General features: G+C 45.8%; 1 protein-coding gene across 1 annotated transcript; it reads right to left on the reverse strand.

The window, feature by feature from the left end:
* Window positions 1-236: 236 nt before the first annotated feature.
* Window positions 237-22,384, reverse strand: LOC119456314 (MKI67 FHA domain-interacting nucleolar phosphoprotein-like). Its single transcript, XM_037718011.2, has 6 exons — window positions 22,262-22,384; window positions 21,873-22,016; window positions 16,621-16,729; window positions 12,143-12,354; window positions 4,531-4,836; window positions 237-401 (listed from the first exon to the last, which is right to left on the reverse strand). Exons 1-6 carry the CDS (start codon window positions 22,304-22,306, stop codon window positions 321-323), a joined length of 897 nt encoding a protein of 298 aa, XP_037573939.1. The 5' UTR covers window positions 22,307-22,384; the 3' UTR covers window positions 237-320.
* Window positions 22,385-25,937: the final 3,553 nt, after the last annotated feature.

The following is a 25,937-nucleotide window of genomic DNA, read 5'->3' on the forward strand; positions in this document are numbered from 1 at the left end:
AACGCCGCAAATTTTCATGACTCGTGGTTTTCAAGAAGAGACTGCCATTCAGGCATGACAGTAAAAAGCCGACATATCCTTCAATAAATACGGCTCGAGCCACCAAAACCCCAAGCATGCACAAAGGGAACGAGCGCGCGCAGCAGCCGAGCGAGCGCCGTCCTGGCCGTGACATCACTCGTAGAGGGCGCCACTTCAACTTCTCGCCACTAATAATGAATAAGCCATAACAAGGATTAGAAGTTATCATCTTACACTTTTTTCACAAGTTTTACTAGTCCTTTTTAGTTTAGACAGCTGTTTTCTAAAAAGGAAAGTATTTATGTCTTGGCAGGCGTGGCTTTGCGTTTTCTTTTCGAGACTGGCGTCGTCTTCGGTGTGGAAGCCTTCGTCAACCCAGCCTGCAATGAGCAAAGTGAAAATGAAAAGTGCATCTGTTAACAGCAATGGCACATGAGAAATCTGCAAGGTTTCATTCAAGGTTATTGAAATTGAAAGTAACGGGAGCTCACTTAGGCACATAGCCAAAAGAAACGAGCCAAGAGGCTAAATTTCTTTGTTAAAATCACATAAAGCCAAGGAAAACCCAAGGGAAATATAGAAATTTTCTATAAAGAGGGACATTATTGTATGCATAATGCAGAAGAGCGCATTCTGCTCTCACTTTTTCAATCAATAGTTAATTACCCCTGTTTTCCACAGTTTATTCTCTGTTGGCTTCATGTCGTAGTAACTTGGGCACCTAGTAAATGTTTGAGTCCTCAATAAACTCATTTTAATGTTGCCCAGCATTCGAATCCACCAGTAATTTGAAGAATTCTGCATATAAGTCAATGTGATCATCAGACAATTAAACCCCTTAACTGCCGTTGACGAGTTAACACGTCATGATAAAGGTTGCACTACCTTGTAATTTTGACACCTATTTTAAATAAAAAATACATGTCTATTACTATACATTCTTTTTTTTTTTTTGCGCTCTTATGATCCGCAGCGGCGCGGCAATGCGCTTGGAACAGCCAATGTTTTTCGTATTGTAAGCAATGTACTTCAGCCGGGGAATGTTACGAATTCCTATCACACCAAAATTCATTACAGCCATGATGGTATCACCGTGGTTTTACTGTACTGAGGTTTCAGTATGTGGTGTTCTATGAACATGAGGCTATAAAAAGGTGATTTCATTGCATTGATGTTCGTTACATTAAAGTTCATTATATTGAGGTTTAACTGCAGAAGGAAAGAGGGGATTGCTATGCACCTGTGTACCATGTCGGTGTAGCTGCTACAAGGAGAGTGCCTGGAAAAAAGTGGTTGCGGCCCATACATGAATACCATCACCCTTATGATCATCAGCCTACATTTAAGTCCACTGCAGGATGAAGGCCTCTCCCTGCGATCTCCAATTACCCCTGTCTTGCACTAGCTGATTCCAACTTGCGCCTGCAAATTTCCTAACTTCATCACTCCACCCAGTTTTCTGCCGTTCTCAACTGTGCTTCCCTTCTCTTGATATCCATTCTGCATACCTGCCAAATTCGGAGAAACTAAATTCGGGAGATCTCCCGACCGAGGGGGAGGGGTCAGTCGGGAACACCCCCCCCCCCCCTATGTCGATATTTTCAAGTAATCCCAGATGAACTTGATTACAATTTTATTTACAGATATACAAATGACCACATTAACATCAAGGTCTCACTTTTGCAAGCATTTAGTTGTTGCTAATTTTGCCTTCACAAATTCTTTAAAGTTCAAATTCTTGGGTCTTACGTCCCACAACCACCATCTGATTATGAGGCACGCCGTAGTGGGGGGACTCCGGATTAATTTGGACCACCTGGGGTTTTTTAACGTGCACCCAATGGACAGCACACGGGCACTTTTGCATTTCGCTGCCAACGAAATGCGGCTGTTGCGGCCGAGATCTGATCCCACAAGCTCGTGCTTCGCAGCACAATGCCAAAGCCACTAAGCAACCACGGCGGGTGTTAAAAAATTATTCAGACAATGATTGATTGTAAGAAATTCCATTTCTTTCACATTTTACGAGGTTGACGTTTCCCAGCGGCTTGAACGAGCGACACATGGACGAGCGGCACTGCGTCCTCGTATTTTTCACGATGTTAAATTGCCGTTCGCACTCAGCATTGCTCTCTGGTATCAACAAAATACCAAGCGTCACTTCAGCTAAGCACTACATTAAAAATACTTAAAGCTTGAATACTTAAGCTTGAAGGACACGATATTGTATTTCAATGGTTGCCGAGCCATTGCGGAATTGTCGGCAACGACAGCGCAGATGAAGCAGCACACTCGGCTCATCACAAAGATCAGCTGGTTCCTATACCTCTCTCAAGAACAGATGCTGCACGGCAACTTCAATCGATTGCTCGCCATATGACACTTCTGCGATGGAATTCACCGGGTTTCACCAGCTCACGTTTGCATTCTCTTGACCCTAACTTGCGACTTCGCCTACCACCTGGACTCTCCCGTCGTGAAACAACTTTACTGTGTCGCATGTGGTTGGGTGTCGCATTTACCAACGCCTATTCGTTCCTAATAGGGATGGCCAACAGTGCGGCGTGCAATTTTGTGCGGGTGCGACGAGACTCTCGAGCACCTTCTGTGTCACTGTCCATCTTTTGACACTCAACGATGTATTCTCCAAGCTAAACTCAACCTGTTAGACAACAGAACGCTCTCGGAAGAAAAGATTCTTGGGCCATGGCCTATGCATTCTTGCATGCAAAAGGCCACAAAAGCCCTTCTGCAGTTCGTGAAGAGTACTGGATTGTACGAACGCTTGTGACAGCGGAGATTCTTCTTTGACTGTCTCTGCGAATGACTGACTCCATTTTTTTTATTTTTTTTTTATTTTCTCTCTATCTATTCTTCCCCTTTCCCCCTCCCCATGTGTAGGGTAGCCAACCGGGCACTTCCTTGGTTAACCTCCCTACCTTTCCCTCTTTGTTTTTCTCTCTCTCTCTCTCTTAAAGCTACTGTTTGTGCTAACGCTCCTTGCTTTTAAAGCTATGACTGACCGTAGGCCTATGCAATGCCAGAGCCCGCTGACGCCGAGGAGAATGATGGAGAGTCTAGTGTTGCTAGTTGCGGAAGGCGGCATTCGCTGGCTAGCTTGATGAGACTAGGACCACTAGGGCACCCAACAACCTCGTCAGTGTAAGGAGCGGCTCTGCAGTTAAAGAAATAGTGCATGTGAAGGGTTTCCCTACTATTTCCTTAATTTTGCGCGATGAACCTCTAACTGAATTACATTGGGTTGGATGTTTTGTTTTTTTTGCCAATATGGCCTGACAAAGCGCTAGACGCGGGAACAGGACACAACAGCAAGTTCCGGGAGATTTTTTTGTCAACCGTACAACCGGAAGAAATGGTCCAAATCAGGGAGTCTCCCGGGTAAACCGGGAGACTTGGCAGGTATGATTCTGTAACTCTAATGGTCCACAGGCTATAGATGGAAATAGGCGCGATGATGCGGCTTTCCGTGAAGCCATACTTTAAGGCAGAGTCTCTGCGATTCAGTTTCGCGGTCTCCTATGGAGCCCTACCCGCACTCCACCCCCGAGGGTTGAAGCTCCCTTCTTTCATGGTTGCCCATTCTCAGCATTCTCCTCCTCTTTTAAGGTCACCAATTTGTGCTTAAGCTGTGTCAGTCAGCTAATAGTGCAAGCAGCACCAGCAAACCGGAACTCAGATCATGACGAGCTGCGCTCGATGGCAGTCCTTTACAACGCAACCGAAGCTGAAGTTTATCAGTGTTGCAGAAAAGGTGGGGAACAGACCCACTGGCTGAGATACGACGTGGACGAGTCATGCATCCGCAGATGGAAACTGTTTCTACAAAGATTTGAGCATTGTTGCATGCAGTTATTTCGGTGGGTTATAAGCACGGATATTTTTATTTCTTTCCAGAGGGTTGTAAATGGGGGTGCGGGCTATGTGCAACAAAATATTGCATGTGGTATGCTAAAATACAGTGACTTTAATTTAGGAAAATTTTCACTTCGAAGAGTTTTGACAAGACATTCACAACTTGTGATTTTTTAAAGTTAAATGAAGGTCCATACCCTTAGTACCTGCGTCACACCTCCATAAGTAATTTACTGCAACAGTTATTTGTACAAACCAGCTTCAGTGCTCATTAGGTGGACAAATTATGACGTCATGTGGCTACCACACATGCATACAGCAAGAAGAAACATGCCCAGTACTCTTCTTTATTTTTTTTATTAGCAATATCATCATGCTAAGCTTTATTGCTACTTTGTGTTAGAAAATTTAGCTGTATGTCAACGTAACGGTTGATACCACGAGGTCCGGCCTTTTGAGACCTACTTTAGTATCGAATGAAAACATTTTGTTAAGTGTCAACCTTTTAAGTACAAGCAGCATGAGGCAGAGTTTCTAAAACCTTGAGAATATGTGTCACTACTCCTTTAAAGCTTTCAGCTGCAAGTACAACTCTGTTACAACAACAAATTGATGTGACACAATGCTACCACTCACCTTGGGAGAGACAGCATGAGGGGTGGAAACAATTGGACCCCGACGCCGCGTTTTAGATCCTGGCGAGGTGAGCAGTTTGGCCGATTTCTTGGGCGACGTAGCCTGCTTGCTGGGTGTCACATCCACAAGGGTCGTGGCTGGCTTGCCCGGTTTTACCTTGCGTTTCTTCCGTGTGCCGGGTGGCGTCTTGAAGGTGATGCTGTCATCGCTCGAGTCGACCACAAAGGACGGCAAACCCGAGTCAGTGGCCACACTAGCTTTGCTAGTGTCCTTGGAATCCAGTGGCTCTAAGAGCTCAGTGGGAACCTGTTTGTGACAATAGGCAGAAGCTGTAAAGGGCGTGGAGGTGCAGGAAAATCACACTGAGTCACTGACTGGTCTTACATAGCTATATGTTAAGAACTTTTTCAGAGGTGGATGTATTTGGCATCTACTGTCCAGCCACAAGAATTCTCAGGTGTCTGTGTTGGCATGTGCACGCGCAAAAAAGCCTGCCCCATGAAAGCATGCAGATTACAACAAAGCAGCTGTGCTCACACCTCAAATTCTATACTTGCACATACAGAGACCTTACCTCCATAACTGATATAGCTACAGAAAAGTGGCTGATACAAAAAACACTCCTAGTGCGTGTCCAACCAAAAATGCATGGTACAAGGGAGAATGTGTGTTCACACCATAAAATCTAGCAGCTTTGAGTCTGTTTTAATTAAACCTCACAATAACCAATGCATGATTTATGACACACTCATTTTGATACCTCCAAAACTGATCTCTTTCTTATCTCCCTATCTCATATGACTACAGAAAAATGGCTGATACAGGACTCATTCCTTGCAATGTGATATGGTTCCACAAGCAGCCTTGTTAACTCTTGCCAATTTTACATTTAGCATGTTGGTATCTATATGTATCTATAAAAAGAGCTTCACATTTGTTTGCATTGCTATGGGCAGGTATTGTGTTCTTCTCATTAACTTCCTACATGCACGAAGGCAGTTGCATCATGCCTTGCTATTCATTAACCTCTCTGTACCTTCGAAATTTAGTTGACGAGTTTTATTCCAATAAGTATTGGTCTCATTCTTTCACAGAACAAGTGACTAATTGCAATACACAGTAGCTCCTATGCATACAAGTTTGCAACCACTTCTCTGCACAACAGCTATTCAATTTTCGATTCAAAAGTACAGTAGAACCTTGATACAAATCTCTTGGGACAGCACAAAAATTTGGATCACCCAAGAACGTTTAAAAAATTGGGGGAAAAAAAAGGGGACGTGGCAATAAAACGACTGACTTGTTCAAATTTTCAGATTTTTCAAACTCCTCTGTTACCGCAAGAAATGTGCTCATTTTTGGTGCTTTTATGTTTTCCATATTGTTTTTTAGAGCGCCCGTTCCTGGGTCAAGCGGCGGCGTCCCTCGGCGTAATTGCGCTCATGCCACTGCTTGCACTTTCGTCATAGTCTTCTTCACAGCTCGCTCATTGGCATCTATCGGCATAACCATGCTCGTGCTCCTGCTTGCGTGTTTGGCTGTCATTTTCTTCCATGGCTGGCTCCGATGCCACTCATCATGACAGAGTTTCCATACTGCCCATCCCTCTGCAAAGGCACTGACGGCACTGGCCCAATGCCAGTCGGTGCAGAGATTTCGGTCTCAAATTCTTTGCTTCAATATATCACGAAATGAAAACACGCATACAGCTGCACTGAAATTTTGCATTAGGGAGTATCGTAATTGTCAGACATCTTTTCATTTATTCTTTGTGTTTGTGTCTGTACACTGTGCCTTGTGATAGTTGTGCTGTTTCAGCAAGTGCCCACAAGCAAATGATGTCTCGCAAGCGGAAAGCACTCTCCTTTAAAAAAAAATTCGGCATTTTACAGAACATGTACGAGGCTCTCGAAAGAAACGCACAGACTTAACAAAAGAGCTTGTGGCAACGAGCGACGGTGCGGACCCGTAGGTCTTGAAAGGCCTCCGAAGAGAGCAAACATGACACATCAGCAATGTCTCAGACGGTCTTATTCTGCCAGATGCTAGCCGGTACTGGTGCGTGCTGTACTCATGATGATGCGAGCGTCTGCTATTAATGTGAATAGCATTCTTTGCCTACTTCAGCCGATATGAGCCTGTCTACCTATCTAGCCTCTTAAGCCAACCCAGGACCCCGATGCCACTATAGTGACGCTTTCTAACGAATACCGTATTTACTCGAATTTAACGCGCACTTTTAACACGACCCTAAATCTGCGTTACCATATAGCCGTCGGCATTTTAAAGTGGCCGCCTCGCACGCGCGTCGAGCCTAGCTACTCTCTAGCATGCCGTAGCTTCCTCCGTGTGCTGCAGTAGACATGCTTAGGCAATAATCTACCGTCTGTCTTCACATTCTCTACGTCTGCTCTATCAGCATGAAGTACCGAGTTCATCATGTGTGCGACGACGGCGGGAAATCGGGCCGAATCACGGGCATTCAGAGAATCCGAAACTTGCTTGCGGGACTGGCGCAAACAGAAGGAGAGGATTTTCACCATTAAAGCAATGCAGAACGGTTTCAGTGGACCGAAGCAGGACGTAATCTGCGACGACACGATTGCCTTGGCCCTATCTTGAAAGCAATCTGTGACGGGGAAAGTCCGTGGCGCGCCGTGTTTTCGCCGCTTATAGGTCGCGTTGAAGCGAGAGGCATGCTAGCACGAAGGTCTCGCTGCGCTTCGTCACTCCAGAGTTTTGACAGTTCGTTTCCGCGGTCAACGAGCGAGATGTGTTCATGTTTGCTTGTGCTCGCGTGACACCGTGCTTGTTTATTTATTAAGCGAATGTTTGCAAGTTTATACGGCCGATAAAACTGCTATCCTTACTTCGTATAGCGGTCTACTAATTTGCCATCGCATTCGATGCTTCGTCTTTCGGGCGAAACTGCGACTTTTCTTATTCAACGCAACTTCAGTGCATCGGGAGGAAATCTGTTTTTCCAAATGACAGAAAGTTGTATTAAGCGAATGTTTGCAAGTTTATACGGCCGATAAAACTGCTATCCTTACTTCGTATAGCGGTCTACTAATTTGCCATCGCATTCGATGCTTCGTCTTTCGGGCGAAACTGCGACTTTTCTTATTCAACGCAACTTCAGTGCATCGGGAGGAAATCTGTTTTTCCAAATGACAGAAAGTTGTATTTCTGTTTGAAAGCATGAGGTGCGCGGTACTGTAAAGGACTTTTTTGTCGTCACGGAAAACGGGTGCGCGTTACAATTGAGGGTACGTTAGAATCGAGTAAATATGGTAGTTGTGCGAGCCGTAGAGGCATCGTCAAACGTTCCAGCCGGGCAGGACTTCGGCATCGATAAGAAAAACATCCGTCGTTGGAGGGGGCCACGGGAGATGCTTTTTGCGTGCGCTGCAAAGAGGATGGCATTTACCCAGGAACATTGATCGTGCGCTCCTTCAAAAAGTGCAGCATCTCTAATGCGCTTGATGGTACTGAATATAGTGAACTGTTTGAAGATGTCAGCAGTAAGGAAGATAGCGATGAGGCTAGCAGCGATGGTGACATAGAATGAGCTCGGCATGTTCATATTTAATAAATGCTGTTTCATTTTGCGAATGCTGTCTTCGCTTTTTCGTTCGGCCTACATTCGAGGTAAGTTTTTTAATTTTTTTTCCTGACTTCGAACTTTTGGGGGTCGGCTTAGAATCGGAGTTGGCCTAGATTCAAGTAGATACGGTAAGTTCTCTACCTGCTCGGGCCGCTAAGTACAGTATGGACCACTTGTAACATAACTGCTTATTGTGCAGGACCAGATATAATATGGTCTTTTCAGACTCCCGTTAATTTTCCCATAGCACTCTATGCATACGCGTATCGCTTATTGTGCAGTTGTGGAAGACGAAATACCGGTTATAATGCGGTTGCCTGGAAGTTCGGCAGTCAACCGAAATGGCGAACGCTTCCCTAAAGCCGCAGTATACTTCGACATAACGCGCGCACGCGTCGAGCTCCGCGATGTCACGGTGGTGAACAACCGGCGTCTGTACTCCTACGTCACGACGCAACCGGCGTGTCTGGCGCCGTCAGGCGCGTTTCAACGTTGTTGGCACGTGAATAGCTCCGTTACTATTTTTGACCCGCTATGCCGAGCCGCGCCGGCCACGCATCCCAGCATTCCTCGCACGGAGCGGGCAGAATGACGCAATGGCGGGGGCGCGCGAAAGCGCCTCCGCCGTCGTGGCTCTCTTTATTAAGCAAGGTGTCACACGTGCACAAACAAACATGAACATATCTCACTCGACGACCATGAAATTCGCTGTCAAAACGTTGGAGTGAAGAAGCGCGGCAGCAGCGAGCGAATTGACCTTCCTGCTGCGTCTCGCATCAACGCGAACTGAGCTGCGAAAACACAGTGCACGGCGGACTGTGTCTCAGTTGGCTCTCAAGATACAGCGGCCCCCGTGGGTGCGCTTGGCCGCCTGGGCCACCCGGAGTAGAGCCCCACCCCCCGGTAGCCTTGCATGCGCGAGATTCAGCCGCGATCACCGGCTCACCCTCCCACGCGTTCACTCGCACATGCAGCATACTGCACGCGGTGATGATTTTATCGCCCTTGGACTTCATACAAAACCTCACGGCAATAGCGACGGCAGAAATGCGCCTGAAGTGTCCATATAACTGCTATCGCAATAAAATAGTTTTGGTTATACAGTTAAACATGGATATAACGAAATTAACAAATTCCCGAAAAACTTCGTTATAAAGAGGATTTCGTTATATGCAGGTTCGGCACGAAAATTCGAAAAAGAAACGCTTACCGTATTTACTCGATTCTAATGCGTCCTCAATTGTAACGCGCACCAGTTTTCCGTTTTCGTCGAAGCCCTCATCCTTGAAATGTCACACCAGGTACCGGATGCGTGGAAGCGTGTCGTTTCGCACAAGCACGAGGCATCGGAAACGAAGAGCGAGCGTCACGATGGCGTCGTAGCGTCGTATAGTGTTAAAGTAGAACCCCGCTGTTACGTTCCCGGGGGCTGCGTTTTGCCGGCTGTTACGTCGTTTTCGGCCGGTCCCGGCACAGCTCCCATAGAACCCAATGCATTGGTAACCCCGCTGTTGCGTCGCAACTGTGGGACCGTTCCCGCATCATACGTTGCGAATTGCCACCCCGTGCCGGCCCGAGCGGCCATTTTGAGTTTTCATGTCGCTTGGCTTGGTGGCTTGACGATGGCATTGGCTGCCCAAAGTTCCAGGGGCGACAACCTATGACCTATTTTCGTTTTCGTCAGCAAAAGTATGGCCCTTGAGATCCGTATTTGCTATATAAAGATGGTGTCTATGACGCGTTGTTGGCCCTAAAATTGGTTTTGGCTGATAGATATTCCGTATAAATAAAGTCCAAGGGCAGTCGCCGCGCGCCGTATGCTGTATGTGCGAGTGAAAACGTGCGAAGGAGCCGACGACCGCATCTAAATCTCGCGCGCGCAAGAGAAGTAGGGAGGAAGCGCGCCTTCTTCCGTTGCGAGAGGCACCAGCAAGGGAGCGAGGGGGGAGGGACAGCGGGGCTAAAGCGGGGCGGCGTTGTACTGTACTCTGGCATCAACTGCGTACTGCGTGGCGGCGCGCGGGCCGTATCTTGAAAGCGATCTGCATTGGGGCAGAGTCTAGCAGTGTAGGTGCGTCGGCGGCTGGTAGCTTTGTGCGTGCTGTGTGTTCTCGGCGCTCAGTTGCAGCGATAGACAACAGCACGAAGGTCACTTCGCTCGCTTCTCCAGCGGCGCTTTCACGCGCCGCCAGCGTTTGACAGCGCGTGTCCGCGCTCATCGAGTGTGATGTGTCACAGCGTGTACCAGCGCGTCGGCAATATCAACTGGAAAAGGAGAGAGTGCCGGCTTGGCGGGCTAGGCCAGCTGCAGCAAGCAGCAGGATCAGGTTTGAATGAAGGGAGGGGGAAAGGTCACGCCCGTGGTACAGTGTACTGTACCCGTCGCATTCCGTCGCGGCGGAGAAGGTGCTTCCGGTTGCTGCTCGCGCAAAAATTACAAAATTTGGGCCGAAATCTCTAGGTTGGCGGAGGGGAAAATTCGTTATATTGAGGGGGTCTTCCGCTGCCACTTCGTTACGTAGAGGTCTCAAATAGATGTGCTTCTATGGAGTAACGGCGGGGAATAGAAAAACTTCGTTATATCCAGGAATTCGTTATATAGAGGTTCGTTATAAGCAGGTTTAACTGTAGTGCGGTACCGCTTATAGTGCGGATATTCGCGACTCCGGCGACTTACGTTATAAGCGGTCTACACTGTATGTGCTCATGAGCAATAATTTATTTATTGCAGAGAAAGTTTTGCTTTCCAGATTTTCTCCAAAATACAGAAGGGCTATCCCAATATTATGGCAGGTGTGTTAACGTAAGGCTCTTCTGCGTGACAGACGAAAGGACTGTACATCACGTGACTTGATCACTGCTCTGCACATAGCCGGCGTCGACGGTAAAGAGCAGGCAACTTTTCAATGTCACGTTTGGCGTGATTTGCCACCTGTCAAAAATTCTGAAATCTGGAGGGCCACAGAGGATCTGGATCCGGAGGATCTGACTTCTGAAATCTGGGGGGTCACGGCAAGTCACAGCAAGTGCTGTGACCCTCCACGGCAAATGCCGGCTGCCATATGATCACAGGCATTTCAATGAAGCCGCTTCACACATGTTGCCAGCCTAGCCAGAGCTAGTCTGTATTTTCTGTTTAATTATCATAGAAGTGCTCACTGTGACGACACGCTGAGTTCACCATGATGGCAGACTTAAAAGAAAGGTGATCGTGTGTGTGGTGACAGATAGGAATTGGGCCACATCATGTGCGTTCAAAGTTCCTGAAACTTGTGTGCGGGAGTGGTACAAACACAAGAACAGGATTTTGCCGGCAAGTCAACGCAGAAGGGCTGCAGTGGAACAAAGAAGGGCTAGTTTCCCGAAGTAGAAAAGCTGCTTACGAAATACATTTGCAGACTAATCATTCGGACTTGATGGCGACATGATGTGACCGATGAGGGGGTCAGAAATCGAGTCTCAAGTAGCAGATTTACCAGAAAATAACTTCACAAGCAGCCAAAAAGATGTGCCATATTCTCGAATTGTCAATTTTGGAGATAATTTCAATTTCGAGTGACTAGCACAAGGCGCATAAACATCTACAAGCGACTGCATTCTTGCCCCAGTGCCAAGGACACTGTCTTATCACAGTGCTGGAAACGCTGTTGTCCGTCAACGTGACCAGTGCTAATCACACGAAATATAGCGAAAGTGAAAGTATCTTTGAAAATTATCGTCCGAGAATGCGACCCAAGTTTGTAAACACGTTGCTGCACACATATACGCTTGCCTTTGACCTAGACAGTCTATGGCTGCAACTTTGTAAACATTTTGTAGTGATTTTCTTTTGACGCTCTTTCTGCTTCGTAAGTCAGTGGTCCGCCCGTGTTATCTACAATATCAGCCGGCCATGAACAGTGGATCATAAGAGTGACACAGAAACGAGTGGAATGCATCGCTACAACATTGTGGCCCGCAACTTGACCCTTCGCATGCTCTCGGCACAGAGAGGTGTTTGCTCACCTCAGGGACAAAGTCGCAGCGTACTCCCATCTTGCGCAGCTGGGCCCTGGTCCGCTCCAAGGTGGCCAAGCGGCGATGGGCGCTGCGCTTCTCGGATTCAGTCGTGCGGCGGCGGTTGTGGACGGTCCGCACCACCTCCTTGCGCAGGGGGAACGGGTAGCGGAAGTGCCGGAACAGGCCCTCGTGCACATGCTCCCTAGGTACCACGCTGCCTGCAGTAGCAGCAGCAAAACATTAAACGCTGTGCCAATGAAAGAAGTACGCCTAAATCATATTGTGACTCAAGCAGTGCCCCCATCATATGAAAAAAGACATTCTGCCCTTTATCCAGCAGAGCAAAGTTATATCTTTTTTTAAAAGGACTCCCCCCCCCCCCCCCCCCAACTAGAGAGAAACACTCAATCAGTTTAGACTAAAAAAAATACATTCTTTCAAAACTCCATTGTTGTCAATTTCGTATAAGAGGTCGATTATTAGAAGAGAACCTGAAGGCAAAACTTCCACTTATAGAATTTTATGCTGAAACCCCCGCAGCAGTACGTCAGTGTGACATGATGGATTTCAAGGTATTTTCCTGTATTTGGGCTGTTGTGCAAGTAAAAGTTCTCGACAACACTTGTAAAGTTCAATCTTCGGCTTCTCTAGAATTCAATGCAGTCCATTCTTACCAATGAAAAATTTACTAGGCTCGAGCAGACATCCTCAAAATCAATGACATCACAGCAAGCTGGTGCGGGAACTTCAAGGAGGCATTGCCACCCATCTTTTATTTTCGTGTATTTTCTGATCTATTAAGCCTCTTTTAAAAGTAAGAGTGATATTTTCTTGCTGTTGTGGAAGGGTAACATACAAATACCGCTCAACCTATTTTTCTGTTTAGTGTGCCTATACAATTCTTGTGCACTTTGCTGCATGGTTCCTTTGAATGGCAAACATCCTAGAGCTTAGCCAAGCAAGACGCACAAAACCACAACTTAGTACTTCTACATTTTTTTCACAACTGATAAGAAAATGGAATGGAACAAACATGCAGTGAAATGCATCTCCAAAGGGGACACACAATAGAAGTGTTCAGCTGAGCTAAATTGCTACAATACACTTCAGGAAACTGCAAACAGGCCAGTGTTGCTATTAGCAGTGGTTTGGAGTGTTGAAAAGGATCTTGAAATTTCTGCAACAGCTCCCCGGGGTACGCAAGATTTTGGCAGCATCTGTTAGAGCCTAGTCGTGTTGTTTGCTGCTAAAAAAAAACGGATTACACTGCATTAAAAAAAGAACCAAAACTTCATCTGGCAATTGTTGCAAGTCCTTCTGGAAGGAAAAGGCCTAAAATCTGTAAAGATAACCACGACATTTGTGACATTACAACAGTAATGTCAGTGCTCTGTTCTAGATCTAGCAGATAGTGCAAAGCTTTTACTAAGCGAACTTTCAAGATCTAGCAAATCTTGAATGCTGTCATAATAGAAGCTCTGCAATGAAAAAATGCTGCTCCTGTGCTGCAGGCTGAGTGGACGATGCAGCTCCATGAATTTTCTCGGTCAAACTGTTCTTGAAAATCATGCCCATTATGTAATTCCCCCTACAGGAGAGTACTTAAGGTAATAAAGTGAAGTGAAAAGCGTTGAAATCTGACGATGACTAACACAGGCACAAAGACCCACACAATGCTGTTCCGTTTTTAACTGTAGCTTTAGCTTTAACTTTAGCTGTAGCTTTTTTTCCGTAGCTTAACTGGAAATGCTGCTTTTTAAAAACATGTCATCTTTAACTGTGATTTTCTTAGGGTCTTAAAGGGACCTCGAAACGATTTTGACGAATTTCTACAAATCGGTACGTACTTCTGATCACTAAGTGACACATTTAAGCACTCCGCCTAAAGTGTGCAATTTATTATAAGGTTTGAAAAATGTGCATCGCTACTGCAGCCACCCACCATCGCCACCTGACAATTGACGTAGTTAGCCTAACTGACGTCAGTTGGGCGAGCTATCTGATTGGCTACCCAGGTTGCGTCATCGATAATCTTTCCAACTTTATGGCGAACAAATGCTGCTCGTAATAGGTGGAATGTTGGTTAACTTGTTTCTATAAAAAAAAGTAACAGAAAGCAGGGTTTATTAATTAATCACTACACTCGAGCACTTCTGCCAAACAGCAAGTGTGTGCATTTGTTACAACGTGCTCTGTGTCGACGCGAACTGCGCAGTCAGTGTTGGTCTCAAGCTATTTTTTCGCAAGGACCATGAATCACCCTTATTGCGTTGTGCGCTTCAAACCTAGTGATTAGCGACATGTCAAGCTGCGACCTTGTGTTCCTCTGCAAGGCAACAAGCGAGCAGGAGTGGCGGCAGCGCATCGGGCTGTCAGTATCCGATGGGCTCCAGGCACATGTTTGCAACTATCACTTCCACCGAACGATTACTACCACAATACAGTAGAATCTCGATAAACGGAAATCACTAAAACGGAATTGCCGCTTAAATGTAACGGTTGCCTGTAATTTGGTTGGTTTTGTATTCAGATGACGTAAAAAAAACTTTCGGTAATCGGAACTAAAATTTCCACGTCACTGTGTAAACGAAACCAAAAATGAAACTTCTTGTCAGACCCATTGCCATGAGCATCAATTTTTTCCGGTTCCGGCTGTTTCGTTTTTGTTTTTAGCCTCGTAAGCCTCATCTCAGTGGTAGTCCGCCGTGTTAGCACAACGAATGCAACACTGCAGGTCTCGGTTCAAGTCACCGAGGTTACAGGGCTTAGCCCCCGCCGCCTCGTTCGTGCCGTCCTGGTGCCATTTGTGCTTCATTGCCGCATTGGCGTCTTCTAACTTCGGTGGCTCGTAAGCGCTCACGAAGTTGAGGCCTGGCCTCTGTTGTTTCACTGGTAGCACAGAAGCGTGCACACCATGCGCTTATGTTAAGAAAAGAAGATGGACATCATTCTTGACTTCAAAAGCAGCTCTTACACGAAGTCGGCGATCACAACGAAGCATGGCGTCCCAAAAAGCAGCTTAACGGGGATCCTGCACAACACGGAGAAGCTACGGGATGCTTTCGAAGGTTCGTGATTCGGGACCCAGAGGAAGCGTCTGCGACAAGGCGACCACGAAGGACTGGAGAAGTGTCTCGCGTTGTGGCTTAGGTGAGCCTGGAGCCACAACACTCCCATCAACGGACCACTAATCCGTGCCAAGGCAGAAGAGTGTGTCCTTCCTCGGGATAACAGACTTCTTGTGCAGCGAGGGCTGGCTGACAAGGTTTAAAGAAGACTCAAACAAAGCAAAATTGCTACATTTTTTAGTGAACAGTGACTAAGTGTTGCCAAATAAACTTTGCGAGTGCTGTGCCAAAACCTCTTGCAGTTTTCTTGCTTTCTGAAAAATTATCAGGTACATTCCCCTTCTGGTGCTTAGAGTTCTATAAGTTGGCATTAAAAGAGTGTACGCACATAAATCTGCACTTTTGCACATCTCTCTGAGTAAACGGAACTCCTGTTAAATGAAACTAAGTTTTTCAGTCCCTTGAAGTTCCGTTTATCGAGAGTCTACAGTATAGAGTTTTAGCATGTCCAGTATTCTGGTAAACGCAGGCGGACTTGGAGCTTTTGCCAGATGGGCGGAGGCGCAAACGTAAGCAGCCTGCAAGGTACCAGCCACCCGGTAGCACAGTGCTCAACCTGGCAAACACATGAGCTAATATAGCAGTAACCAAGTGTATTCTGCTTTTCTGCTGGTGTAAGTTTTCGGCAGCAACGTAATCATGAACACATAGTCTTTTCAAAAGTTTAAACTGTTTCACACTTGGTTACAACAATATTAGCTCCGTGTTTGGCTGGTTAAGCTCTGCACCACCAGGTGGCTGCACCATGGAGGCCACTCAGAATGCTCGCGTTAATGCTAAACTCCTTTCATCGCAGTGGTAGCAGTATGGAGGGGCTTCGATTTACCTCGTCGCCCACTGTCAAAACACCCACCTCGCCTGCATTTACCGGAATACCGGACACGCTCAGCACTGCGACAACACTCGCGAAGCACGCTGTTTGGATAGCTCTCGCTGGGGATCGATGGCCAGGCAGCTAGCGGAGAGGTTGGAGAGGCTTCAGGACACCGAAGGTAGATGACATGTCACATCATGATGAAGAGCCAGTGAAGGCGAAGCTTAGCCCCGATCGCTCAGCGAACGAGTTGAGGAGAAAAAGCATGGTTGGGAGGAGGATAACTTGTAATTATCCATAGCTCTCTTAGTATGAGACGCTTCACTCAAATTATGGTGCGAATGTTTTACTGTAGCTGTCCCTTACATGTACAAAATTTGTCCAAACCACTTCCGGGACCCTAAGCATCTTTCGGGACAAAAGGAACTTTTTAGAGATATCAACCACCATAAACTACCGATAAAGCTAGACTCTTCATGTGCATTCTGTGTACCGTAAAGAGAGGAAACTTCTTTTGAGGTGCCCCCACAAATTTAACTCACATTTCATTATCTTGTTGAAGAAGAGATAACCATCCATGGTGTCAGCAACAATCTTGGCAACATCTTCAGACAGGAACTCGATAAATGCATAGCCACGGCTGCCACCAGTCTGCACGTGAAAATACATGAAAGTCAGTTAGCACAAAGATATTTGACAAAAATTTACTGTTCCCTTTCTGCAAACATGAAAGGTTTCTCAGTTACCTTGCAACAAGTTAAAAAAGACGAGGACCCCAAACAGGGGAAACTGAATGTACATTGTTAACAGCAGTCTAGGAATCTGCCAGCACCTACTATTTTGATTAGTTAGCCGAACTGGTTACTCAGTTACCCTTTCAAATATTAATCTGCAGTTTACGGGGTATGAAATTTCGAATACGAATTGAATAGTCCTTGCTATTCGATTCGAGAATTCACTTTTCGAAAGTTGTCAAGTCTTTGTTTAAATTGAAAACTACGTATAAGGAACAACAGCAGTTCTGACAGTCTACGGGGAGAAAGATCGATACAAATGGTGACTTGTCTGAATAAGTATGGTGCAGGAGAACCACAATTGTTGTGCAGATGATCCAATTCGCGAACAAAGACACTGAGCAGACCATTTATGCACAATAGTTGCCAGCTGGTGAGTAAGCATGTCTCGCCTTAGGCAGCCTATGAATTTGCTGTCTCTGTTTAGGCAAAGCTCACCATGGTTCGATTCCTCCAAAACGGTGCAGGGTGCTTTAGTATTGGCTTTAGTGCTTTCAACATATATAGATAGACTATATGTCTAATAAAATGTGAAATTTCATGATTGTCGCACCACACATTCTTGTTTTACACTACGATCTTGCACCTTATTGTAGCGATGGTACAGTTATGTCGCCGTGTTTACTGCTATATTACTATGTCGAGTTAGTACTCCGGTTGAGGATCCGGTTGTGTTATGTCAATTGCTTCTGTTTTATGTATGTCAAATATTCTATGCATTTTCTGTGTGCTTTCTATGTACTGCCCCCCTTACTCAATGCCTCAATTGAGGCCTGTAAGGTATTTTTAAATAAATAAACATGCACTACACTCTACTACATGCAACAGGGACAAGCCGTTTCTTTTTTAATTACTGTCATTGTCATCATGCACCAGATATGATCATACTTTCATTTGTGTCTCGTTTACAAGCTTCTCAGTTGACCTGACATCCAGTTGTTAATGGCCTTACATATACCAAATAGTAATGTAAACAAGCCTTTGTTGCCAGACTCCATAATACTTCTTACTCTTTTTCTTTAAAAAGAACAGTGAATGTTTGATATTCAAAGGTCGTTCGTTTCTAATACTAGTACTCAGTTCGAAAATGTTGCTATTCAAACAGTGCTAGTTATTTCAGCACGGTTTAGAAACAGCTTCTTACATGCAGTGCTGTTTTTTTTTTTTTTTTCATTTTTCATGTTGTACACAAACTTAGTAAAAAATATATATATCACAGCCATATTTTGTGTCTTAAAAGTGCATCTCTCAAAGTACACTATGACTAAAACAAAATGAGAGTTCACATGCTTGACATTGGCTGTTGATCACTATGTGGCTCCCTGGCCAATGTCATGCTAGCACCTAGTCCTGTAAAGCATGCAAGTTGATAGTAATAAGCCGTCAACAATATTGAAGTATTTAGGCGCTACAGCACGCATCCTCAACTTGCCATGCCAGGGGCAGTCAATCACTGATATAAATGGAGCAACAGCACATCTGAGAAAAGCAACAAGTCATATTTACGAAACCTAGCGTCCATATTAAGGTATGCTGTGAATGCTGACTAAGCGAGCAGGCAGAATGCCCGGTGCTCCTGTGATATGCCCCGCTGGACACCATATCTTATGTGAAAGTGAAAGCATCCATTAAAATGATCAATCAAGAATACAGCACTACCCTGGCGATATCAGAGGCTATCCTGAGTCACTCTCCACACCTTATGTTTGCAAAACATTAGTTCTACAATATACCGTAGCTGACTACCCACTTCTCGCAGAGCCTTGCAGGCTTTGTAATTTGTTAGCATGTAATCTCAGCTGATGATGCACACTGTGGCCACTCTATGCGTGTGTTGAGCAGTACTGATGAGGTGCACAAAATTAGGCCTCTTCAATGCTGCTCCCGTAATGGGCGCAGCCTACTGTAACCTGCCACACAAGACTGAACTAGGCCTGATAACTTGAGCCTAGCAGGATGCAAACATCATAATAAATTGTTTGTGCAGGCACTGACCTTAAACTTGAAACACTGAAACTTAAAGCATTCAGTCAGAAACTTAGGAGAAATTGGGTCAGTCTAGCAGTCCATATTGGGATATGGGAGCCCCCTTGAGGTCCAGTTTGACACTACTGCAACAGTAGTATCAAAAGTTGGGCAAGTTGGTGTTGCTTCATTCTGCTTTGACAGTTTGTACCTTTTGTGTGGGTGTTGTGTACAGAATATTTTTGTCACGTTGCCATACACATGTTGGTCAGACTACAATGCACTGTCTGCCTTAATGCAGGAAAAATAATGCAATGTCATACTTATGCATATAGGCAAGAAAGTGGGTCCGTTCCTTTATTTGATAATACTGTAATATTGTGCAGGCATTGCTATCAAAACACGAGGGAAATTATTGAAGTGCATCATATTGACAGAGAACCAGAGTCCTGCATAAGGTTTCCCCACGTCAAAGAAATATTTGTACATATCATAGCCTTGAAGCGAAGATGGTTTGTCTGTTGTTATTGATGCCTTCTGCATTTGTTTATTGCCAAGTTGGGTAAAGCCCTTTAGGTGGCCTCCTATCTTTAATAAAAAGTCAAAGGCCTGCACCGCACATGTAGCACAGTCACAGCGTAACCTGGAGGTGTAGCTCCATAGAAGACCGTCATAAACTGCTTGAAGACGGTAACTGCTTGAAGACGGAACACGGAAAGTAGTGTTTTAGTTTGCACACATTTACTGTGCGCTTTATGATCCAAAAGTAGGTACTATGGGTACGTTGTTGTTGATAAATACAAAGTCCCAACAAGACCCAGTGCGCAAAGAGCTGCTCTGTGTATTGGAAACAGATAACATGCCGAGATCTTCTTGCATTCACTGTACGAGGGTCTTGGCAGCGAAGCTGTCGGGCCGAATTTTGGTAGCATGCACCAGGGGGTCTTCGTGGCAAAGTCTCTTTGTGTCGCTTTTAGGAGAACAAACTGAAGTGCCCACCTGGCATCCACAGCTAGCTGCGGCTTATGCTGCTCTCTGCACAATGGTCTGTTGAACCCGACATTGCCTGGTTGTAGCCACGCACGTAGCTCTAAGATTCACTTGTTCAGCAGCAGTTCGTGCCTTGCGAGGAGGTGCCGTAACGTGTACTGAAGAGTAAACACAGGTATCGAGACTATGCGGGCATATTTCATATCTCTTGACATATGGCCCGACACGATGTAACTGCGACATGTCGTGACACCTGGTGGAATACAACGCAACTGCAATGCAAAAGTTGCATGTATTGATGCTACGCGGCGTCTCCTCACGTGCTAGGACGCCTGTATAGAGCATGTTTCCGCAACAGCTAGCAAGCGCTGACATGGTGCAGTAGCTGACTCCCGTGAGAGGGCCCGGGATCCTTCCTGGCAGGAACTGCGTATTTTTTTCTCATTCCTGGCAATAGCTACGAGACAATATCGCCAACCAAAACGACTCCTGGACTGAGCCCATAACAGCTTACGCTGTAAAATTTTGTTGATACTGAGCGCTATTGTCTTTTACCTCTTCATGTCTCGTCTTTTGCAGCTGTGTGACTTTTCTGAATGCTTACCCCGTATTCAAAAATGCACCTTAATTTGAAGCCCATACTTGAGTTGGTCAAGATAACGCCTGGCGGGAACGTGCCCAAGGTACTCATTGCCTTTGCTTCGACGCATTCATGTCAGGTGTTACCTTGACTAAGTCAAGCATGGGCTTCAAGTTAAGGCACATTTCTAAATATGGGGGTTAATCCCCTTTTCAGCGGTGCTGCTCAAGTTGCCCATGAGGTAAGCCTCTGCCTATCCGCTTAACCTGTTATACCGCAGCCAGCAGGAAGCTTGCTGTCCCTAATGTATGTCCTCATGCTTGATGCAAAGTGATTTAAGCTGCACATGATGATCCCTGTGAGAAACACCTGCTGAACGAGCATGATAATTGCACTTTTTGTACTTGAATGCAGCCACTACAAGCAGGATATTATACACAGCCCAACTGCAACTGGATAGTATAATACTTTTTTTCCCACAAATTACTAAAATTATGTGGGTACAATATCCTATTCATGGTAAAATAGAAATACCATTCGAACTGATAGAACTATCTGTGCACTTTAAGCTTTTCCATTTCTAACATACGAGGGTGAAACAGAAAGTCTTTGCATCTATTTTTTTTTTTAAGCCAAATTATGGCTGTAAATGCGAAGTCAACATATCCATTCCCAGCGGTGGACCTATCTTGGACCGGCCCGGCCTTATCTGCCAGTAGCTCCGCGGCACAGCGCTGCTGTCAGTTGTTGAAGATGGCGGTTGTACATCACACGCCCACGGCGTACGAGCAATGAAGTGTGATTCCTCTTCTATGGAGCAAGGGACAAATGCCCGTAGAAAATCCACAGGGAAATGCAGCCCACGTATGGGGAAAGGCGTCTCGCTTTGAGAAGTGTGAGGCGGTGGTGTTGCGAGTTCGCAAAAGGCCGTGAAGCCAGGATACCAGTCCAACAGTGGTTCCACAATCAGCCGGACAAATTCTACCACAGGGGATCTCAAATTTAATGCTGCAATGGGACAAATGTCTGAACCGGTGTGCAGACTATGTGGTAAAATTGTGTAACGTACGTAGAATAGTATGTATATATGTAATTACCTGTATGTACCTTATTTTGGCTAATAAAAAATGGGGCAAAGACTTTCTGATTCGCCCTCGTACAAAGAACGAAACAGCTCGTCCCACCTTGCTCTTCGGACATGTGCCGGACACCAAGACGTGTATCACGAAAATGCAAGAAATGTTTCCATAAGAAAGGTGTTATGCACAAATCGACCACACACATCAAAGCGTGAATTCGAGCTGGTAATCGACGTTTGTGAAAACATTTACCATGTTTCAAAAGACGTAGGTGATTCCAAAGCGTCACAAACAAATCCTGCCGGGACAAAAACAGTACCAACAGAACGACCGTGAACTGCAATGACATGAAAAAGCAGCCTTTGCGCGCCACCATCTGAACGTACCTTGCCACTTCGTGAAAGCCTCAGGTTAGTCACCGTACCGAACTGTGAGAAATACTTCTTCATTTCTTCTTCGTAAAACCCATGCGGGATGTGTTTGATGTAGATGACGCCACGTCTCTGCTCCTTCTGCTGCTCCTGTCCGGGCTAAAAAGATAAACAGAAGGCACGACATTACACGTCGCGTTCACACCAATCCCACGAGTCATCATACGTTAGGTTTTGGGATCAGAATGGTTACAAGCTAGCGGACCAGTGTCGAGAATCACGTGTTTACAATGCTCAGCAAAACTAAACCGTTGCTGGCGAGAACATTATAAGCGTAAAGCGGCTGTCAGACACACTATAGTTTGAGAAACGTATGGTTTATCGTCCAGTTGAGTAATACTTGCCTTTCCATGCTCTTTTTTCTTCGAAATAACCTTTTTCTTAGCCATCTTTTCGAAGAGACGCGCACACCACGCTGCCAAACAACACCAAAAAGAAAAAAATTGTGTTGGCGTTGCCAGACCAATAATCTGCGTTATGTGTTTCCGCTGCCACCGCTGCAATGCAAAAGAATGGTGACAAGCGTTCACTCAAAGACAAGCAGCTATAAAGAAATCCAAGTAAATATTATTAGTAAAAGCTACTATTTGTATTTGGTTCAGTAGTTGTAGCAAAACATATTATTGGCAATAAAAGTTGTTGTGGTTTCGTTTTCAGAGCGCACTTCTGTCGCGTTGGCGTCCCTTATTCGTGTTCTAGTAATTTTCTAGCCTTTCTTTGCCGTAATTTGCTTTAGTTCGGCATTCATTAGCGAGTATGGAATCAAGATATCACGATGATGGCGCAAAATTACCTACAAAAATTGCTGTCGCTAAACTTGTCGCTAATCATTATCATCATCATCAGCCTATATTTATGTCTAAAGTCCCTAGATCATGGAGGAAGGAAACAAAACAGGAGAGGCCCTGACGTCACTTTTTTGAAGCCGGAAGTGCAGCCATGTTGGTGTGCCACCTCTCTTTGCGCCTCCAATCAGGGGTTCTGCAGCTCGCTGGAGCAGATGGGCGCGAACTTTGAACTTGCATTGTTACGAGCGGCCGGAAGTGTGTGCTGCCGACGCGCGTCAAAACAAAGCTTACGACACTTCTGTAGCAGGTTTAGTGAAGCAGACGCGCTCCTGTGTTTTTCCGTGGCACGTTGAAGAAGACGACGAAGACCCGCGCCGTGATTGCTTGAGTGTATCTATTGCTGGCCGACACTCACACTCACAGACCCAAAACACAACTTTCAAGCTTACGCACCAAACCCCAAAGTCAGCTTTTCTCGCGAACAAAAGGTGCTGCGGGAAAGACACCGGCAGAAAAATCTTATCTCACTTTTCAGAGACCGAGAGCAGCAGCGAAGCTTCAGGAGCGCGGTTGTCATGGCAACGTTGACATTTGGGGTACCCATCCCAGTGCTCCTTTGCGAAAAACAGCACGTGACTTCCGCGACACCTTCTCCAATACGCTCGTGCTGGCCAGGGCCTCTCCTGGGGTTTCCTTCCTCCATGCCCTAGATATTTTTTTGCTTAAGAACAGGAAATCTAGGGACTTTATTTATGTCCACTGCAGGACGAAGGCCTCTCTCTCCCTGCGATTTCCAACTACCCCTGTTTCGCGATAGCTGATTCCAATTTCCACCTGTAAACTTCCTAACTTCATCACCCCACCTAGTTTTCTGCCATCCTCGACTGCGCTTCCCTTCTCTTGGTATCCACTCTGTAACTCTAATGGTCCAGCGGTTATCCATCCTACGCATTACGCATTTTTTTTCTCTTAATGCCAATTAGAATATCGGCTAGCCCCGCTCTCTGATCCACACCGCTCTCTTCCTGTCTGTTAACGTTAGGTCCAACATGTTTCGTTCCATCGCTCGTTGTGCGGTCGTAGACTTGTTTTGGTTTAGGTGGTGGTTTTGAGAACTATAACTTTGGCTAACATGGCGTAAATTATTTACCGAAACATTTCACGTTCGTGTGCTTTCTGTGCAGAGACAAATAAACAGTGAATTTATTAGCAGGGTGTAGAGGGTTTTTACTTAACCTATTTAAATAACAACGGATGATGACAGCTGAAATCTTGCTCTTACCTTCATGTAGTAAGGTGACAAATGCAGAACGGTTCAAAAGAACACGAGCAACCCGATTTTCTCAACACGAAAATGCTTTTTCGTTAATACGAAAACGCTCTAGCTTGGTCCAGGTTATGCCTGAAAATGTTCTAGTGCTTGGCGCTCGTGAAAGAACTTAATTCTGCAACATGACAATTACGTGCCGCATCGTATACGGCCTCCTTGTAGCTTTTGAATAATAAAGTGCATAAGCGTATTCTAGAAAACCGTTTTCGAAGCAAGTTTCTAACTTTCGAAGTCTCTAGCTATCATCATCATCATCACCACCAGCAGCAGCCTATATTTATGTCCACTGCAGAACGATCTCCAATTACCCCTGTCTAGTGCTAGCTATTATGCCACCAAATTGTTATGTCATGTGGCTAAAAGGAAAAATCGGTTGCGAGAACGTTATAACAAAAAAGCCGGTATATCTATTGCGACCAAACTGCTAAAATGGCAACCCTAGCTGGAGGTATTACACCATGGGGTATGACGACAATCTATTGTGTTATAAACGCAATGATTACGCATGGACGCAGATACTTATACTAATTTGCCGCGTTTATACAACTATGATTTCTTCGAAATTTAGAAAGATAAACCATCAAGAACAAACACGACAACATCTGAAGCCACAAGCACGAGCATTAGATAAGTCCATGTACAACCCATCATTCCCATGGTAGCTGGGCGGTCGCAGCACCAGAATTCCCTCGAGTATTTTCGTAGAAAACTCTATAAATTATCGTACATGTACCAAATGCTGGCAGGCAGTGACTTTGCGAAACCACCACGTGGTTATTAACGCGTCCATCTCAGAAGTATGCTTCAAGCTTGAACTGCTAACTTTAAGTTCATCCTCATTATTGCTGCAAGCTATTTACCATAGCATTTTCTGCAAGAGTCCACCTAGTCGACTGTCCGTTTGGGCCGCTGCTGATCGGCTGGAGCTGTGCAAGCGAGGAGGAGACAGGCGCCCCAAATCGGTCTCTCTCTCGCACATCGCAAACGTGTGAAACTACATGACAGCTGTAAAAAAGTTGTCGCAGTTTCACCTAAAAGGCGAAGCATCAATTGCGATAGCAAATTTGTAGAGAGCTATACGGAGTAATGATAGTAGCTTTATCAGCTGTATAAACCTGGACATGCAGCAGCACCGGCAACACGCAGAACTGTTGTGGACGCCATCGGCGTTTTGTCCGCGTTCGCACAAAATGCGTGCGGCGTTGGTGACTGTTGTCGGAGGCTCTGAGATAAATAGGTACTTGGTGCCGCAGCTAAATGTAGCCTCCCTTTCCTCTCCCCCCCCCCCCCCCCCCCCCCCCCCCCACGGCCTTTCGCGCGTCGGAAGAAGGCGCGTTTGCTCTACATATATGGTGATTGTAAAGGAGGAAAGAGACGCCTACTTCTGCAGCCCTTAAGGGAGCACAGCGCCGTGCTCCCTCAAGGGCTGCAGAAGATAGCGCCAACCTTTCCCTTTCCCTCAAGAACCACTTATCATCACAACGCAGAACGCGCGTTTGCTCTCCGCCGTGGGTTCACTCCCCGTGAAAGCGCGCATCCCTCGCGCCCTTTCACTCGCACATACAGCGTTCGGCGACGCGCGGCGACGATTTCATCTCCATTGACGTCATACGGAACCTCACGGTGACGGCGACGGCAGAAATCTGCTTTGGAGTGTCCATATAATTGCTATCGCAATAAAAGTTGAAAGGCGATTCAGTCGATGAATAATGGGGCGGAATCACTGCGCATACGGCACTCTGTCGCGTCACACCTCGCGGGAGTGGAGTATATATAGGAGGAGTGTCGGACTGCTTAAAAGTTTTGATTGCACTATATTCGGGAACAGTTCATATTTTTAGAGTGCACTACCTTCGGGATTGGTCCACATGTCTAGAGTGTACTATCTCCGCGATAGGCCCA

The sequence above is a fragment of the Dermacentor silvarum genome, chromosome 6 (assembly GCF_013339745.2).
Source record: "Dermacentor silvarum isolate Dsil-2018 chromosome 6, BIME_Dsil_1.4, whole genome shotgun sequence".
Lineage (NCBI taxonomy): Eukaryota > Metazoa > Arthropoda > Arachnida > Ixodida > Ixodidae > Dermacentor > Dermacentor silvarum.

Bases quoted from the DNA above. Each gene is read 5' to 3' on its own strand.
- LOC119456314 (XM_037718011.2), bottom strand. From the start codon at position 22,306: ATGGCTAAGAAAAAGGTTATTTCGAAGAAAAAAGAGCATGGAAAG. The intron at 16,730-21,872 runs GTACGTTCAGAT...TTTCACGTGCAG, and splicing joins GGCTTTCACGAAGTGGCAAG to ACTGGTGGCAGCCGTGGCTA. The intron at 402-4,530 runs GTGAGTGGTAGC...TGCTCATTGCAG, and splicing joins CTCATGCTGTCTCTCCCAAG to GCTGGGTTGACGAAGGCTTC.